At 38.9% G+C, this 17,805-nt stretch overlaps 6 protein-coding genes and 1 non-coding gene across 7 annotated transcripts; 5 read left to right on the top strand and 2 right to left on the bottom strand.

Moving 5' to 3' along the window:
- Window positions 1-846: 846 nt before the first annotated feature.
- LOC106439192 (pectin acetylesterase 5) lies at window positions 847-3,506 on the bottom strand. The gene is made up of 12 exons (XM_013880588.3): window positions 3,253-3,506; window positions 3,085-3,167; window positions 2,890-3,019; window positions 2,726-2,805; window positions 2,564-2,653; window positions 2,348-2,472; window positions 2,151-2,211; window positions 1,961-2,014; window positions 1,797-1,874; window positions 1,619-1,724; window positions 1,355-1,500; window positions 847-1,256 (listed from the first exon to the last, which is right to left on the bottom strand). Exons 1-12 carry the CDS (start codon window positions 3,446-3,448, stop codon window positions 1,161-1,163), a joined length of 1,245 nt encoding a protein of 414 aa, XP_013736042.2. The 5' UTR covers window positions 3,449-3,506; the 3' UTR covers window positions 847-1,160.
- Window positions 3,507-3,676: 170 nt separating this feature from the next.
- On the top strand, window positions 3,677-4,705 carry LOC106439191 (60S ribosomal protein L35-1). The gene is made up of 4 exons (XM_013880585.3): window positions 3,677-3,887; window positions 3,954-4,089; window positions 4,240-4,396; window positions 4,497-4,705. Exons 1-4 carry the CDS (start codon window positions 3,884-3,886, stop codon window positions 4,569-4,571), a joined length of 372 nt encoding a protein of 123 aa, XP_013736039.1. The 5' UTR covers window positions 3,677-3,883; the 3' UTR covers window positions 4,572-4,705.
- A 721-nt stretch (window positions 4,706-5,426) lies between these two features.
- Window positions 5,427-9,268, top strand: LOC106443984 (exocyst complex component EXO70H1). The gene has a single exon (XM_013885526.3). The coding sequence runs from the start codon at window positions 6,064-6,066 to the stop codon at window positions 7,924-7,926; it is 1,863 nt and encodes a 620-aa protein (XP_013740980.2). The 5' UTR covers window positions 5,427-6,063; the 3' UTR covers window positions 7,927-9,268.
- Window positions 5,621-5,695, bottom strand: TRNAR-UCG. The gene has a single exon. It is a non-coding gene; the product is annotated as a tRNA-Gln (tRNA).
- A 279-nt stretch (window positions 9,269-9,547) lies between the features above and the next one.
- LOC106437259 (ankyrin repeat-containing protein ITN1-like) lies at window positions 9,548-12,965 on the top strand. Its single transcript, XM_022716308.2, has 5 exons — window positions 9,548-10,107; window positions 10,303-10,664; window positions 10,753-10,945; window positions 11,147-11,556; window positions 12,086-12,965. Exons 1-5 carry the CDS (start codon window positions 10,086-10,088, stop codon window positions 12,926-12,928), a joined length of 1,830 nt encoding a protein of 609 aa, XP_022572029.2. The 5' UTR covers window positions 9,548-10,085; the 3' UTR covers window positions 12,929-12,965.
- A 794-nt stretch (window positions 12,966-13,759) lies between these two features.
- On the top strand, window positions 13,760-14,407 carry LOC106442164 (pathogenesis-related protein 1). The gene has a single exon (XM_013883886.2). It carries the CDS (start codon window positions 13,805-13,807, stop codon window positions 14,381-14,383), a length of 579 nt encoding a protein of 192 aa, XP_013739340.2. The 5' UTR covers window positions 13,760-13,804; the 3' UTR covers window positions 14,384-14,407.
- Window positions 14,408-15,996: 1,589 nt separating this feature from the next.
- LOC106442163 (60S ribosomal protein L4-1-like) lies at window positions 15,997-17,751 on the top strand. Its single transcript, XM_013883885.3, has 2 exons — window positions 15,997-17,153; window positions 17,407-17,751. The coding sequence occupies exons 1-2, from the start codon at window positions 16,047-16,049 to the stop codon at window positions 17,518-17,520; spliced, it is 1,221 nt and encodes a 406-aa protein (XP_013739339.2). The 5' UTR covers window positions 15,997-16,046; the 3' UTR covers window positions 17,521-17,751.
- The last annotated feature ends 54 nt before the right edge of the window (window positions 17,752-17,805 follow it).

Below are 17,805 nucleotides of genomic sequence, written 5' to 3'. Positions count from 1 at the left end.
TGATTTCTTAAACTATATTTCACCAATATACATGTGGTAAAACTACAACTAGGAGAAGGTAACGTAAAGGATGCATACAAATCAGGAATTATTCATAGTTTTGAAAATTTTATTCGATTCTTAACGAGATTAAATATTCAAACAAGTATTTGTTTAGTGTTTGATTTAAGAAAGAAACACATTACTAAAAATAATACCCTGATTTTTCTTTAGAAAGGGTTCTTGATCTTACCCCTTTAGTAGTTGCCTTAACGCAGCATTCTTCTTTAGACGTGTAGAGGACATACCTCATTTGTATGGTTCGTCACATCCAGCTTTCTTTTTTCTCCATGAAGACGTCAAAATGATAAGATCCCACACTCAAAATGAAGAGAGAAAGAACATTAATGGTTTATAACTCTAAACGACACATTTGTTTTCTTAACCTTTTTTTCCTTCACAATCTGACCTTTAAGAGTGAGTTCTATTCCAACGTTTCCACACGACCACATCTGGGCACATTCCAATAAAATTTCGGCATTGGCCCCCAAATTTTTTAGAAGTTATACATAGACATAAATCTTTAAATTAAAATTTTTTATATGAAAATTCTTTATAAGTGTTCATGGTCCCTAAAATCTCAGATCCGACCTCAAAGGCTCATCATAATGGTTCAGATTCAGCTTTCTTTCCCCATTAACATGGATACTTCCATCAACCTCTATGTTCTCCTTTGCTACTATTTGCTTGAACGTATTCAAATCTTTTGTTAAGTTGACTAAAATAAACACACTTGCAACCGTTTTTTTAACTAATTTTCTTTGGTTTTGGCCTATGATATCAAAAAGATATCAAGATCTGCTGCTCTGTGATCACAAATATATATATACATATGCAATCTCAGAAGACCCCAACGTGTAAATATGCCAATATGGACTGTTAATTGTGTTGCTTTTGTAATAAAATCTTTCTCTATGATCAGCTACTTTATTATACAAAGCAGGTGAGTTCCTCTAGATATCTTCATGCTTCAAGATTCAAGAACATGAAATGCCTTTTGAGACTCAACCTGATTGTGAATTCTAGGACACGGCTGCTCCTGATCAGATGAAGAAAGTTCGGGAGAAGTCGAGAAGCAGAGGGATTGGTCAATGCAGCTACAAGGAAAGTTCAGCTGAACTTCAGTTGTGACAGGAGGGATTGCAAGGGTAAGGACAATCAATTAGCTTAACCAGTTTTCGGTTGAAGTACCAGTCACCTACAGACTCGGCAATTGTCTGTTCCAACAACAAAACAGAATAGAGACAAACCTGATCAGTTTAACTGTAAGAAGAAAGGCTCCATAAGCAACAGATTGTGTGTCAAGAGTCTTTACCTTGTTTTCGATTCTTGTTGAGGTTGGGGAGTGCCATGTCCCTTGCGTAACTGTTTGGCAATGAATGAAGCATGAATCTATGAACATCCCACCAGCTTTGTTCTGATGAAATTTCCCTATGGCATCCATCAGAGAGCTGCGAAAACCTGCAGATCAAATAGAGACTTATGCAACTAACCATTTTAGAAAGAAATATTAGGAGAAGCTTTCCAAGAATAGTATATTGGCTTAACAGTCATTAAGCTTGACTAAGAAGTAATCTACCCTGTAGAACATTCATCTGTGCAGCATCACATTCTTTAATACTGAGTCTGCACTTTGCCCAACTTTTATCTGAATCAGCAGAAGCTGGTACCAATACATTTTGAATCTGAATATGTGTTTGGTATTAGTAAACATGAACTGGAGTAGAATCAAATAGAAACATGCCAAAAGTTATAACCTGCCAAGAATCATAAGCTGCGTTGACAAGAAACACTGGTGTTCTTATGTTACTAACGAATTCTTGAGGAAACATACACTGAACAAGTCTCAAAACCAATCATGATGAGTCAAGAAAGATATTAACAGAGTAAGAGATATGATGAACAAGTCTCAAAAACCAACCGTGGATGGCTCCATTTTGGCTACACAATTCTGATCCAAGCTCTTATCTACGCCCTGGTTAGATTCAACCATAACAAACCAGTCCAAAAACCATGCAAACAAAGAAGCCATGACAAGTTCTTGTTCAGGATTCAAGAAAATTTATCGAAAAGTATGGTTTCAAGTATTAACAGAAAGTGAATTTGGAAACCTGCAAGGTAACAACATCTTGATAGAAAGATCTCATCGTTGGGTTTCCAAGGACATCAAGCCTGAAAATAAGTAGAATATTTTTACTGAAACTAAGAGACACTGTTAACCTGTTTTCACAGTGGCAGTAACTTTCTAGATCTGTGGTGTATAGTCTCATTGAGACAGGTAAATGATCAGTTTATTAGGGGAAAATACACGTTGAGAAAGAAGCCGCCGTCAGAAACACATTTGACATCTGCATCTTTAGGGAGATGGTCACGAAAGTAGTCACAATGTATAAGAGTTGCCAAGCCACCAGCAGAACATCCTGTAAGTATGCCCTACACTTACTCAAATATTAATCTCTAGCTGATGCAAATTAATTACCTAAGTAGGCGAGCAATTATATAAAAATATCATGAGGATGTTTACCTGTTTGGCATCTGACATGCCCATCAACAACAGCTCATCCATAATAGCCTCCCAAATAAGCTGCCCCCGGAAGAAAAGCCCAGTTCCGTTCTGAGAAGATAGAAACATGAGAGACTATGCATCTTTTGAAGAACCTGACACAAATGGTTTAGTCTTAATTACCTTGAATTCAGCTTCAGGGTGTCCAGCGAAAGAAGCACCATCACAGTACCGTATCACAACTCTGTTCCAGTTAAAGAAGTCTACAAGAACAAAGACTAATATACATTCAAAACTGAACATATACAAGCAAAGTATAGAAGAAGCTAAGTATAGGTTTCACCTACCAGGGTTTTGAGATGGGTCATTGCTTAAAACACCTGGAAACTCAACTTCATCTTCAAAGTAGTTGGAAGAGCCTAACCTAGTCATTGCTCGAGCGGAACATGAAGCTATTGTGTTGCACCAGCCTCCACCCTTTTTATACATTTTCACTCAAATATATTACAAGTAAAAATAAAATCAACCAAAAATAAGAATACCTGAAGGTGAAGAAGCCAGCTATTCGAGCCAGATCCTGAACCCTTGTCAAAATGATACCCAGGCAAGCTTCCATCCAAGCAAACTGCAAAATTACATAACTTTTCAATTTTTTTTAAAACAAGAAGTTTCAAATATTGAAAACAAGGAAAAGAAGAAGGAGACAGTACAGGCTCCTCTCTCTTTAGCTTTACTAGACAACTTGAGTTTGACCAGATTAGTTGGGGATGTAATGGAGGGAACAGTGGGATCGAAGAAGAAAGAGAGGAAGAAGACGACCAAAACGAATCCAATAGAAACCACAAGCCAATCGCTCTTAGCCCATTTTCTGCACTGTAGCAAGAAGCTGAACCTGGGAATCTCCATTTCAAGAACATGCCACAAAAGGAGACATCATCCGTCAGGAGAAGAATGTTATTCTTACAATGTGTCATGTTGAGTCCCACTATCTAGTAACCACCAATCAAATGACTTACTCACTATTCAATTGAAAAGAACCTCATAACTACTTTAAACCAGGTTAGGTAGGCCGACAAAAAAAAAGAAAACAACTTAAACCGGTTTTAGCAAACCGATACACCGGTTTAAACATCATAATGCATAAGGTTGTATAGTTAGGCTTGTGTTTGTTAAAGACCCGTATGAAATGGGCTTTATTAGGCCCATTAAGGAGACTAGGGGTTTTATTTTGTTTTCTCTCTCTCGCTCTCTTTGTTTCGTATATAAATCCCATTTTTAGGGTTTCTGATACACTGAGCTAAAGAAGAGTAGCAGCGGCGGAACAGGAGTGAAGATAACACGATGGGTATGTCGATGAAATCATCTAATTAAATCTGTTCGTATTGGTCTGATTAGATTCTCGTGTTTGTAGCGAGGATCAAGGTTCACGAGCTGAGGGACAAGTCGAAGAGCGATCTGCAGAATCAGCTTCAGGATCTGAAGGCTGAGCTCGCTCTCCTCCGTGTCGCTAAAGTCACCGGCGGTGCTCCCAACAAGCTCTCTAAAATGTACGTTTCTTTGATTTTAGCTAATAATAACACTTGTCGATTGGGAGGTTAGGATTCGAAAATGAGGTTATATTCGTAATGTGTTTTTTTGTTTGATTGTATGTGTCGGAATCTGAAACTGTTATGTGTTTTTTGTGTAATGAATAACAGCAAGGTTGTCAGGAAATCAATAGCTCAGGTGTTGACAGTGACTTCACAGAAGCAGAAATCTGCACTCAGAGAAGCATACAAGAACAAGAAGTTCATCCCTCTCGATCTCCGTCCCAAGAAGACCCGTGCTATCCGCAGACGCCTCACCAAACACCAGGTTTGTTTAAACTTAGCCTCTTGGCGGTGATGACATATAAACTCAATCGATCATTGCCGTGTTCTTACATGTTTTCTTGGCTTTTTGATTTCCCTTGCAGCTCTCTTTGAAGACAGAGCGCGAGAAGAAGAAGGAGATGTATTTCCCAATAAGGAAGTACGCGATCAAAGTTTAAGTCTTAGCTACTAGAAACTCTGTTTCTGCTTTGTGTTTTTGATGCAAACTTGTTTTGTTATTGGCTTTCTGCTATTTTCTCAAACAGTTTCACCAACATGGATTTTGGTTCCTATTGATACTTTGCATTTTATCTTTTGCTCACTTTCATATTTTAACTTGTGTTATTCATGCTGTTATTTTACTTGAAATTGAAGTTAACCAGCTCAAACTACAATGTTCATTGTCTAAATATATTTGTGTTTAAGAGCATCTCCAATGTATTATTCTAAATTTTACTCCAAAATGGTGTAACTCCAAAATGGAGCTGGGTTTTACTCCAATGTATTACTCTATTTTTTACTCCAAAAAGTATATTCCTTTTTCATTTAGTTAATAATTGTTAGTAATACATTTAACTTATAAAAATTTAACAATTAACACAACTATTTTATGTTTACAAAATTTCCATAATAATATATTTTATTTAAATTAAGTATTTATCATTAAAAATACAACTTGAGATTATCTTCCATAATAATATATTTTATTTAAATTATTTTTGACTTTTATGAGTTTATGCATATTTTATGTAAACTATTAAATAATTTTTTGCGGAGTATTATATTTTTTCATGTTATTATATCATTTTAAGTATGAAATAAAATATTAAATATTAAAAAGACTATTTCATAAATAAAAATAGTTCAACTCCAAAATGGAGTAATGAGTAAGATTACTCCATAAATGGAGTAACCCTAACCATTACTCCATTTTGGAGTTGAATATGGAGTGGGGTTGGAGAAGATTTTACTCCATAATTGAGTTTGGAGTCAAAAATGGAGTAGTGTTGGAGATGCCCTAAGGCGGTGTTTATTTATAGTATTGAGTGAGTGAACGCATGGTCTGAAGGTGTTATTAAATTGCTTTCACTGTCGAATAAAGCTTAGTATGATTGAGTAATTAAGTTGTCACGTCCTAATTATGCTTGTCAAGCATATGTTCAGACTGCTACTCATAAGACATGATAAAAACAAATGTATAACAAAAACAAAACCAGACCAAAAAATGCGACCACAGTGGGAGTTCGAACCCACGACCTTTTGATCCAAAGTCAAACGCGCTAATCCACTGCGCTATGCGGTCGTTCTTGCTCCTTACATCTTTCTAGATTTACAACAAAATAAAATGTGTTCTTAATGTGATGACACGTGAAGGGCAAGGATGAATCAAAGGTCTTCCTCAATTTTCTCTGTCGTCTTTGACCACAACGATTTAACGACCTGAATAATTAATTTATCGTTGTGTAACAACTTAAAAAAAAAAAGAAGTCTAGAACTTATCTCTTCTAACGAACCCTCCCTGGATTTGGATTCAGTGGTAGGTTCTTCAAAAAGGGGTCCCACCTTGTTCTTGAATCCATAAACAAGGCAAAGCGTTTCATTATTTAATGTAAACAAACTCTTTTCTTCTCCCTTCAAGTTTCTTGCAAAGACAACAACATTTGATCAAAGATGAGAACCAAAACCGGTTTCAGCTTCTTCTCCAAGATCACTTATTCCAAAAAGAAACCTTCTCCCACAATACCTAAGAAAGGCTTGGACTCATCAGAGATCGACCATACCATCGACAACGCGGCCGAGATCATCGAGAAATGGAACACGGAGTACGTTTCCACAACGAAATTCTATTCTCTCTTTTGCGAGAGCAAGAGAGAAGCCAAGAAGTTCATAAACGGCGTCAAAGATTTGCAAAAGTCAATGGATACGTTAATTAAAGAAGATCCAAACTCCGAGAACCTCCTCAGAGCTCAGAAGCTCATGCAGATCGCTATGAAACGTCTCCAGAGCGAGTTCTACCAGATTCTATCGATGAACCGTGCCCGTTTGGATCCTGAAACCGGCGAGGACGTTCGTCTTGCTGGAGACTCCATCGTTGAGGTTGAAGAGGTCTCCAGGAACTCTATGAAGGAGCTGAAGTCCATCGCCGAGTGCATGATCGCGGCAGGCTACGCGAAAGAGTGTGCGAGTACTTATAAATGCTTTCGAAAATCGATAGTCGACGAAGGGATACACCGTCTCGGCGTCGAGAAAGTAAGCTCGTCTAAGGTGAAGAAGATGCCAAGCGAGGTTGTTGAGGTGAAGATGAGGAGCTGGATCGATGCGGTTAGCGTCTCGATGAAGACACTCTTCAACGGGGAGAAGACACTATGCGATGAAGTCTTTGAAGGCTGCTCTGTCTCTCTCAGAGAGTCTTGTTTTAGAGATATATCTAAAGAAGGAGCTCTGCTTTTATTAGGGTTTCCTGAAAGTGTTGCCGTGCGAGACAAGAAAAATCCGAACCCTAAAAAGATTTTTACTTTACTTGATATGTACGGCACTATAACTGAGAATTTACAGGCGATTGAGTCTATCTTCTCGTTTCATTCAGTGTCGGCGGTTCGGTCTCAAGCTCTCAGCTCGCTTAACCGGCTCAGTGAGTCGATTCTATCCCACCTGGTGGAGTTTGAGTCTGAGATAAGGAAAGACTCGTCTAAGACGGTGGTCCCTGGAGGAGGTGTTCATCCGATGACTACCTCCTCCATGGACCACCTCTCTCGCCTAGCGGAGTACAGTGGCATTCTCGTGAATATCATTGTTAAAGGATCATCTTCTTCCGCTAAAGCATTGCTTCCAAAATCTTACTTTAACCTCTCTGAATCTGATGGATGTCATCATGGATCTGAGGTGAGGGTGCGATTCGCGTGGATGGTTCTTGTCCTCCTCTGTAAGATCGACGGCAAAGCGGAGATGTACAAGGACTTCTCCATGCAGTACCTCTTCTTAGCCAACAACCTCCAGCACGTGGCGTCTCGCGCACGCTCCACGGGCCTTAAGCACCTCCTCGGCGATGAGTGGATCGAGAGGCATTTCGAGAAAGTAGGACAGTTCGCTAGAAGTTACGAAAGGCTCGCGTGGGAGCCACTTGCGTCGATGTGTCCGAAGACGGAGGAGATGTCGCCGGAGGAAGCCAAGATGCGACTCGAAAAGTTCAGCGAATGTTTCGAGAGCACGTGCCAGTCGCAGAGCGCGTGCGTCGTACCTGATCAGACACTCTTGGAGGAGATGAGAAGCTCGATCGTGGAGAAGTTGTTGCCGGTGTATCGTGATTTTTACAACGCTCATAGCAATGCAGCTATGTTGGCGGGAACGGAAGGTGGGTGGAATGTCCGGTATACCCCTGAAGATGTGGCAAAGTACTTGTCGTCGGAGTTGTTTAACGGGAAAGGTGTTTTGGAGGAGGAGAAGTCATGTGTGTTTCGGACATCTTTCGGTCTTGTTACAGCTCGTAACTCTTCTCGACGAAAGAAGCGATCTTTGTCATGCAGAAGATTTTGAAGGGGGAATATATCTTGAAGATAGAATAGTGATAGTATTCTATCATTTTTATGTTCAACCTTGATGTGGGTTTATTATCTTCACGTTACTTAAATTACGGCATACCATAAATGATATGGTAAGCCAATGAACAATGTTCTCTCGTTATATGTATATGAACATATGAACCCTATTTTAGAATGCTACAAAGGATAAAACTAACTAGCAAACTGAAAAGAATAAATAAAGAGAAACCAATAGATGGAGTTAACTAAGGGAAAAAAAAAAGGATGGAGTTAACTACTTGATCTTTCGTAATAAATCAGTGTTATAAAAAAAAAACTACTTGATCTTTTGATAGAAATAGTCGACAATAGTTATAACCCATGGTTATAAGTCCTAGTACACCAAATCAAGTCTTTTGGTCTGATCAACTAACAAAAAAAATTATTATATAAAATTTTTAACTAGATCAAATTGGTATCCCACTTGACATTTATATTAGCAAATAGTTAAACAGTAAAATTGGTATCCCACTTGACATTTATATTTGCGAAGCGAACGCGATGGTGTCGCTGACGTGTACCGTATGAGTCGTAACTCTTAAGCATGGCTTGGGTCTGCACCAGTCAACATTGTTTTGTTGTGGTTCATGAAATGGCATCTAAACGATTTCATCAAATAATTAACACAAAAAACATAATTAACTGCATCTAATTCAACCAATAAAAATTATATTATATATTATAAACGCTCATAAAACACCAAATAAAATATTGCATTGAAACTTAAAAACATTAATTAATATGGAAAAACTATTCTTAAAACATTATTTAAAATAAAATATATATGAAGAAATAAGTTAAGAAAAAAACCTTGAGACAGTAATGTCAGTGCTCTCTCGTGTGATATCAATCAAACCATCATAGTAATTTTTGAAACTACACCGATCAATCCAAATGTTGCTTGATTTACTAAGATAATTATATTTTGGATTTCTGATTACAGTTTTTTAAACAGAGAAGTAAATAACTTTTTCTAAAAAAAAAAAGAAAGACCAATAATCCAAGAAATGTATAAATAGTTGAAAGTGTGAAATCTTGAATTTACAATTGACGTGACAAACTGGACCATTAAGTCCACCAACGGCGGCTAGACCGAAACCCCTCAGCCTTTCCGGCGAGGGAGCGGAGGCTACAGTCTACATGGCAATAAGGGTCCAACGTCATTTGGGGACCAGATGGTGCAGATGAAGATGGTGGGTAAGTGGCTTTGGGGGTTTCACCGGCGTGATGGGATCTGCGAAGGCCATGCAAGTTTCCCATCACTATTTATAACATACATAGAATTTAATTCCGAACAGTTTCAGTTTTTTGTAATTACTCTTTTGTTGCAACTGAAACTCACCAAAAAAAAACTGAAACTCACCATAGATGTTATCTTTGTTGGAACTGTGTGAAAACATATTTAGACCTCTCTTTTTATTTTTATTTTTGTTGTTGTTGTTGCCAACAGTAGATGTCTAATCCTACTCTATTTTCTCTAAAATATAGTATTTTGTATGCAAAAGAAAAATATAAAATAGATCGAGAAACACATTCGAAATGAATTTAACCTTTAAAGTTTATCTATTTAAAAAATAAAATAAAAATGGATTAGAGGATGTTCTTAGATATTTTAATCTGATGTATGTGTCAATACGTAGTTCAACTATAACATGATCGCATATTAAATTCATTATCTAACGATAAGAAAGTATGAATACCAAACCGGCCGGGAACTAAAATACCAATTACAATGTTTCCTAAACCGTATTGGAAGCAGGGATAAAGAGAGCTAACATTCTAAAAACGGGTAAACTAATAAGATGAGCTTACAACACCATATGTTCTGTCCTTTTGTGTGTAAGATGCTGACGTGGTAAACATCCCTAACTGAAACCGAAGAAGATCGAAACAAGACAACCCAAATTACTCAAACAAAGAAAGGCTAAGCTCTCTGCTTCATATGAAACCATAATCGGATCTCTTGCCGTGACGGTGAAGGTACCGTTGGCCAACGACGACGACGGCTCTTATGACGTAACCTTCTTCTCCAGCCGAGCCAGCATCAGTGGTCTATCTATCAAACCTACAATATCATGATCCCGCTTTGAAATCTCTCAGCCTTTATCTCTGAAAATGGGATCTAGAATCCAAGAAGGTACAACGATTGAATATTGATAGAATATGAAACAGGAAACAATTTTTTCATTGCTCTTAATTCCAGATCCTGACTCAAATCGTTACGAGAATTTGTTAAGAAATTAGAAAACGTGCGAATAGATTAACTATAATTTTAGGGTTAGTCATTTGCGTGATATACAAGCAAACAATGTATTACCAATCTGACTTGCAGAGAAGGAGCTGGAACCGGATATGGAGAAGGGTTGGGCGACCGATCCTGTGAGTCCGGCAGGGAGCACTGTAGCGGACCTGTCGTCGCCAACTCCAACCCCAAGGAAGACTCTGGTCCTGTCCAATTCAGGGAAGGCTCTTATGGTGTCTAACTCAAGCAAGTCCTTAGGCCTTTCCAATTCGGGAAAACGGTTTGATCCAACCGGTAAAAAGAAGTATGTCAAACAAGTCACTGGCCGCCACAACGACACCGAGCTTCACCTAGCTGCTCAAAGAGGAGACTTGGCTGCTGTTAAGCAGATTCTTAGTGACATTGATTCTCAGATCACTGGTACCATTTCAGGATCTGATTTTGATGACGAGGTATGATGAAACCTTCCTCTTCCTCCTCATATTAAAGCTCAAAATGAAACTGTATTGATTATCTTGTTTTGTGTTGTAAACTTAAAAGGTGGCACAAATAATGACATCAGTGGTAAACGAGGTGAATGAGTTAGGAGAGACACCACTTTTTACAGCAGCAGAGAAAGGCAATATTGATGTTGTGAAAGAGCTTTTGTGTTATACCACCAAAGAGTCTCTTATGCAGAAGAATCTTTCTGGATTCGACGCTTTACATATTGCTTGCAGTCAAGGCCATCGAGGTGAGCCTCACTAACCAAAAATTTCAATGAATGAATGAAGTCTCACATCGATAGTTGGAGAAATAATTAACTAATATATAAAAGGATAAGACTAATCCAATTATCGTCAATTGGTTTCAAAGTTGGAAGTCTATGATAAGTTTGGATTTAATAAGAATGATTGCATTGTTTTTTTCTAACCGCGGTATTCTTTTATTGCAGCTATTGTTCAGTTACTGCTAGAGCATGAACCTCTATTGAGTAAAACAGTAGCTCAATCAAACGCAACACCACTTGTTTCTGCTGCAACACGAGGGCATTCAGAAGTAGTTAATGAGTTGCTTGCTAAAGACTCAAGCTTGCTTGAGATATCAAGATCTAATGGAAAAAACGCGCTTCACCTAGCTGCACGTCAAGGTCATGTAGATATTGTAAGAACGTTGCTTGATAAAGATCCGCAGTTAGCAAGAAGAACAGACAAGAAAGGACAAACGTCTTTACATATGGCTGTGAAAGGAATTAGCTCAGAAGTCGTGAGATTACTCCTTCGAGCTGATCCGGCTATCGTCATGCTTCCTGACAAGTTTGGTAACACCGTGTTGCATATCGCTACACGAAAGAAAAGAGCAGAGGTAAAATAATGAAATTGATTGTTTCACACTATTTGTTGTTCGGTTTGATTCTTGATTCTTGTTATTATGATTCTTGATTCTTGATTATGAATTCTTGTTTTTATGATTCTTGGTTATTGATTCTTGTTCTATGATTCTTGATTCTTGATTCTTGTTTTATGATTTTTGATTATTGATTCTAGTTTTATGATTCTTGGTTAATGATTCATGATAATTTATTCTTGTTTTATGATTCTTGATAACTTATTCGTATTTTATGATTCTTGATAATTTATTCTTGATAATTTATTCTTGTTTTATGATTCTTGATCATTTATTCTTGATTTATGATTTTTGACTATTGATTCTTCATTCTAGTTTTATGATTCTTGGTTAATAATTAATGCTTCTTGATTTTTTTTTAATGATTCTTGATTATTTATTTTTGTTTTATGATTCCTGGTTCTTGTGTTTATAATTCTTGATTCTAGCTTGTTTTGTGATTATTTATTCTTGATTTATGATTCTTGATTCTTATTTTGATTTGTAGATTGTGAACGAACTGTTACAACTTCCGGATACAAACGTGAATGCGCTAACACGAGATCATAAAACCGCTTACGACATCGCTGAAGGACTTACTCATTCAGAGGAAACACAAGAGATCAAAGAAATATTATCCCGTTGTGGAGCGCTCAAAGCAAACGAACTGAACCAGCCAAGAGACGAGCTGCGAAAGACCGTGACCGAGATCAAAAAAGACGTCCACACGCAGCTAGAACAAACCCGAAGAACCAACAAAAACGTAGACGGTATCGCCAAAGAGCTAAGGAAACTCCACAGAGCTGGAATCAACAATGCTACAAACTCGGTAACCGTGGTGGCTGTCCTCTTCGCCACGGTTGCATTCGCCGCCATTTTTACGGTTCCGGGAGGCGACGACGACAACGGTGTGGCCGTGATGGTACACGCAACATCATTCAAGATATTCTTTATATTCAACGCGATTGCGCTCTTCACTTCGTTAGCAGTAGTTGTCGTGCAAATCACGTTAGTGAGAGGTGAGACTAAAACGGAAAGACGTGTGGTGGAAGTAATCAATAAGCTGATGTGGCTTGCCTCTGTCTGCACCAGCGTGGCGTTCATTTCTTCCTCGTACATTGTGGTTGGTCGGAGAAATAGATACTCAGCGGTTGTGGTTACGGTTATAGGAACCGTGACAATGACGGGGATTTTAAGTATAATGACTTATTATGTTGTGAAGTCTAAGAGGACTAGGAAGGTGAGGAAGAAGGAGAAGAAGAAGAAGTTTGGTAGAACTGGTACGGGCTCGTGGCATAATGCGAATCCATCTGAGACTGAATCAGAGGTGAATCCAATTTACGCTATCTGATCGATGATGATGATTGATTATCAATGGAAACTCATATTTTTTTGGTTCTTGATCTATGTAAGTGTAGTATTTTTTTTTTACCATTAAGAGTTGAACTGTCTTACATGTTACTGAAAAGAAAATCAGAAAACAATGTGTTTATGACACCAACGCAAACTATTGTTAGCCTACACGCTCTCCTGTTAAAAAAATCAAAGTGTTGGTTTTGTTAGATTAGGTTTTTTTTTTTTTTTTTTACATTTTTCATGGATTGGTTTTGTAATCTTTGCTAACTTGCTAAGTTTATATATGTTGATCTTTGTATTTTTTTTTTCTTCTCTTCCATTCAACAACGCCTTGAAGGTCCGATAACATAATTAAGATTATACGATACCTACAAATTATATCCAAATGCAAATGTTCTCTACTTTTTTTTCCCATGTATTTGGAAAAAGGAACAAAAATCAAGGTCTTATGCAAAACATCCTCACACCATATATAGTTCTTTTCCTATTGTATCAACTACTCCCTACATGATTTAGTAGGTTTAAGCGTCTATCAATGTAGCAAACTAGTCATCAGCAAATTGACTTTTCTAAAACTAAGTCTAGGTGGCGTGGAACTGCAAACACTAGTCCTCTACAAAGTGCATAACTACTGCTTAACTATTTTTTAAACACTGGTTAGTAGTGTGCTTGCATACCTTAACAGTTGGAAGTTAAAACAAAAACTAATAATATACATCAGTTTTTGTTTTTTATATTTCTGTTATATATCAACCCAAAAATAAGAAATAAACAACCTGTTAAAAAGGCAATTTTCTAACTGAATAACGTAACAAAAACAAACCTTAGAAACAGAGAAACTCATGATGAGACACAACAATAATACAAAGACATGGAGATGTGCGTCAAGTTGTCTCACCCATCGTCATGTCTTCTCTTTCTCTTCCTTCTCTTCTCCGATCATCATTCCGCCGCCGGAACTTACATCCCCGGCATGTCAAATGCAGCTGCACGCATGTTCAACAGAGCGAGGAAAGCAAAACAAGCGAGAGAATTTCTAAACGCTCACAACACAGCACGCGAGTCTTCAGGCGTACCACCTCTTGGATGGCACAAAGGCCTGGCCCGGTTCGCTGATAAATGGGCCAAACAACGTAAGCCAGATTGCAGTATGCAACATTCCGGTGGGCCTTACGGCGAGAATATTTTCTGGTACCGGGAGAGGAAGACGTGGTGGCCAGAGAGAGTGGTGATGAAATGGTATGAAGAGAGGTTTAGCTACGACTCGAAAACAAACTCGTGCGCGTCGGGAGAGATGTGCGGTCATTACACGCAGATCGTGTGGCGAGACACTACAGCTGTTGGATGCGCACGTGTGAAATGTGATGAAGGTCGTGGGTTTCTTGTGGTGTGCGAGTACAATCCACGCGGGAATTACGAAGGTGAAAGCCCTTTCGATCAAACACAGTAAACGAGAGATGTTATAGAGATTGAAAACATGCTTTTGTATACATATATAAAGCCACGAGGGGATTGGAATTGTTCTTGGAATGGTTATGATAAAGTTATAAGTTTTTTTTTTTTTTTTTTTTGAACACAAAAAGTTATAAGTTGACTGTTATATAAAAATGTCCCCTATTTTGGTTGCTTTTGTAATGGTCAAAACATTCAACTTAATAAAAGCAGCACTTATCATAAGTAAATCTATTTATTTGTTCGTTTGCAAAATTCATTATCACAAACTCAAAGAGGAAATATGGATGAAATAGTCTTCGTCAAGTTGATTATATAGTTTTTTTTACAAAGTATCAGAGGTTTCGAAGCTCATAGTCTCCACCTCAAAATCACTATGTAATCTTTACATTAATTTTACTTATAGTACCCTTTTTTTAGGAAATTGGGAGAAAAAACTCCCAAAATTTATTAAAAAAACTTCAAACTACAAACGAGTTTGTCGTGTCCGTAAATGTCTATTAACATCCTCTCGCAATAAATTAACAACATCCAACTGTGCATCGTCTAATCTATGAGAACCAAACGGAAGAGAAAATGCAAGGTTAACCAAACCATCAGCTAAACAGTTTGTTTTCATGAACAATTCGGACCAATCAAAGGACCTTGTCAAGAAACCATAGCACAGACGTACCAGGAAAGAGTGTCCTCAATCCCTATTCTGAAAGACTCCATCATCATTTTAGAATCAACTTCCAACTCCAACCTACTAATATTTTTCTCCCATGCAATCACAAGGCCATAGTATAGACTCCCCAGAGCTCGCTAAAGCAACAGAACATATTCCTCTGTTGAGGGAAAATCCACCACACCACTCACCATCTCCATTCCGCATCACACCCCCGGCAGTCATCGACCCCGGGTTTCCATGCGATGCTCTGTCAGTGTTCAGCTTCATCCACCCCACCCGAGGAGGCATTCATCCTATCATTATCTCAACACTACTACCAACATCCATGAGCAGAATCCTAGCCCATAAACTCTTTTTGTCGTGCATCAGACGCCATCCCACTTTAGCTAACAAAGCTTTGTTCATATCTCTCGACACTCTGATTCAAAGACAACCATCAGCTTTTGGTTTACTGATTTTATCTCAAGGGATCAAATGTTGTCTACTACCCTAGACAAAGCTTCTTGATAGACTATCCAGTTTCTCAAAGAGTACTCATAGGTAGATGTATCGTGCTCATCAAGTGCACTAATATTGATGATAAAACCGCCTTAGTTAGCGTTACCCTTCCCAAATGTATCTATATTTTTTTCTTTTCTGTAGAATCGGCATCCCCAAGTATTTTTCGAAGTCCCTTGTTAATGCAATACCACTCTTCCGGTTTATTAGTTCCTCTCGTTCTCTAGTAACATTACTAGAAAAGAAAATTTTAAACTTAAGAAAACTTACTTTTTGACCAGAAGCTCTCAAGAACATCTCTAACACTCCTCTTATATTTTACTTACTTCAAGCCTGTCCCAGTTGACTTAGGGCCAAAGTAACGGGCTAGGTTGGGCTTTATCATCAGGCCTACTAATAGATCACTAACCTTAGCCAAAACAAAGTATAAAATAACCGAAAAACCCTATACGTCACACAGTGAGAGAAGAGAGACAAACCCCAAAATATCGAAATGGCCACCGCCGCCGCTCGTCCCCTCGTCACCGTCCAAGGCCTGGACAACGACATGACCACCGACCAATCCCCAACCCTCGTCCTACCCAACGTCATGACATCCCCCGTCCGTCCCGACATCGTCAGCTTCGTCCACGCCCAAATCTCCAACAACTCCCGCCAGCCCTACGCCGTCTCCACCAAAGCCGGCCACCAGACCTCCGCCGAGTCGTGGGGAACCGGGCGCGCCGTCTCGCGTATCCCCCGCGTCCCCGGCGGCGGGACTCACCGCGCCGGACAAGCTGCCTTCGGTAACCAGTGTCGCGGCGGACGCATGTCCGCCCCGACAAAGGTCTACCGTCTCTGGCACAGGCGCGTGAACGTCAACATGAAACGCCACGCGATCGTCTCCGCCATCGCCGCCACCGCTGTTCCCGCTCTTGTCGTCGCGCGCGGGCACAAGATCGAGAACGTCCCCGAGCTGCCACTTGTTGTTAGTGACTCCGCCGAAGCCGTGGAGAAGACGTCAGCTGCTATCAAGGTTTTGAAGCAGATCGGAGCTTACGACGACGCAGAGAAGGCTAAGGAGAGTATCGGGATTAGGTCTGGCGTTGGTAAGATGAGGAACAGGCGTTACGTTTCTAGGAAAGGTCCTCTTGTGGTTTACGGCACCGAAGGGTCCAAGATCGTGAAGGCGTTTAGGAACCTCCACGGTGTGGAGCTTTGCCACGTGGAGAGGCTTAACTTGCTGAAGCTTGCGCCAGGTGGACATTTAGGGAGGTTTGTGGTTTGGACCAAGTCTGCTTTCGAGAAGCTTGAGGGGATCTATGGTTCGTTTGAGAAGGGGTCGGAGAAGAAGAAGGGTTATGTGCTTCCTAGGGCGAAGATGGTGAATGCTGATTTGGCGAGGATTATTAACTCTGATGAGGTGCAGAGTGTGGTGAAGCCGGTTGAGAAGGATGCGAAGAGGAAGGTGATGAAGAAGAATCCGTTGAAGAATTTGAATGTGATGCTGAAGTTGAATCCGTATGCTAAGACTGCGAAGAGGATGTCGTTGTTGGCGGAGGCGGAGAGGGTTAAGGCTAAGAAGGAGAAGCTTACAAAGAAGAGGAAGATAGTTACTAAGGTAATCTCACTTGTTTATTTTGTCTAATGATTTAGTAGTACTGTCTTAAATCGAGTTATTACTTATTAGCAATGGAGATTTCATTTTGGCTTAGTAACTAGTCTTTACTTTTATGGTCTTAGTTTGTTTCGTCTTTGTTAGTGTTTTGTATACATTAGTAATCAAAAGTTTACTTTTTTCTTTGTATAATATGCTTTTTTGTGCAAAATTTAGAGTTTTTCTAACTCTGTTTTAAATTTTGTTAATCTTACAGGAGGAGGCATTGGCGATCAAAGCAGCAGGGAAGTCGTGGTACCAGACTATGATCTCTGACAGTGACTACACCGAGTTTGACAACTTCACTAAATGGCTCGGTGCTAGCCAGTAATACTATCATTATGCTTGAGACAGTTTCATGTTTAGGAAAATATTTATTTCTGTTTGTTTTTTTGCTGTCTTAATACTAAGTTCAGCTTTGGACAAGTTTTTTTTTTTTTTTTTTTTTTTCATTTTTGGACCTTGCTTCAATCAGACTACTATTTATTTATTTTTTTGGTTCCTCAAAATGAATGCTTGTTCTGTTATGAAATAAATCAAGACAGAGCTTAAGTTTTTGTCAGTTTAAATCTTATCATTACTAGGTTTGAAAATGTTGAAGCGTAGTCATGGTTTT

The sequence above is a fragment of the Brassica napus genome, chromosome A3 (assembly GCF_020379485.1).
Source record: "Brassica napus cultivar Da-Ae chromosome A3, Da-Ae, whole genome shotgun sequence".
NCBI classification, from domain to species: Eukaryota; Viridiplantae; Streptophyta; class Magnoliopsida; order Brassicales; family Brassicaceae; genus Brassica; species Brassica napus.
This window is presented reverse-complemented; position numbering and strand designations above follow the sequence as displayed.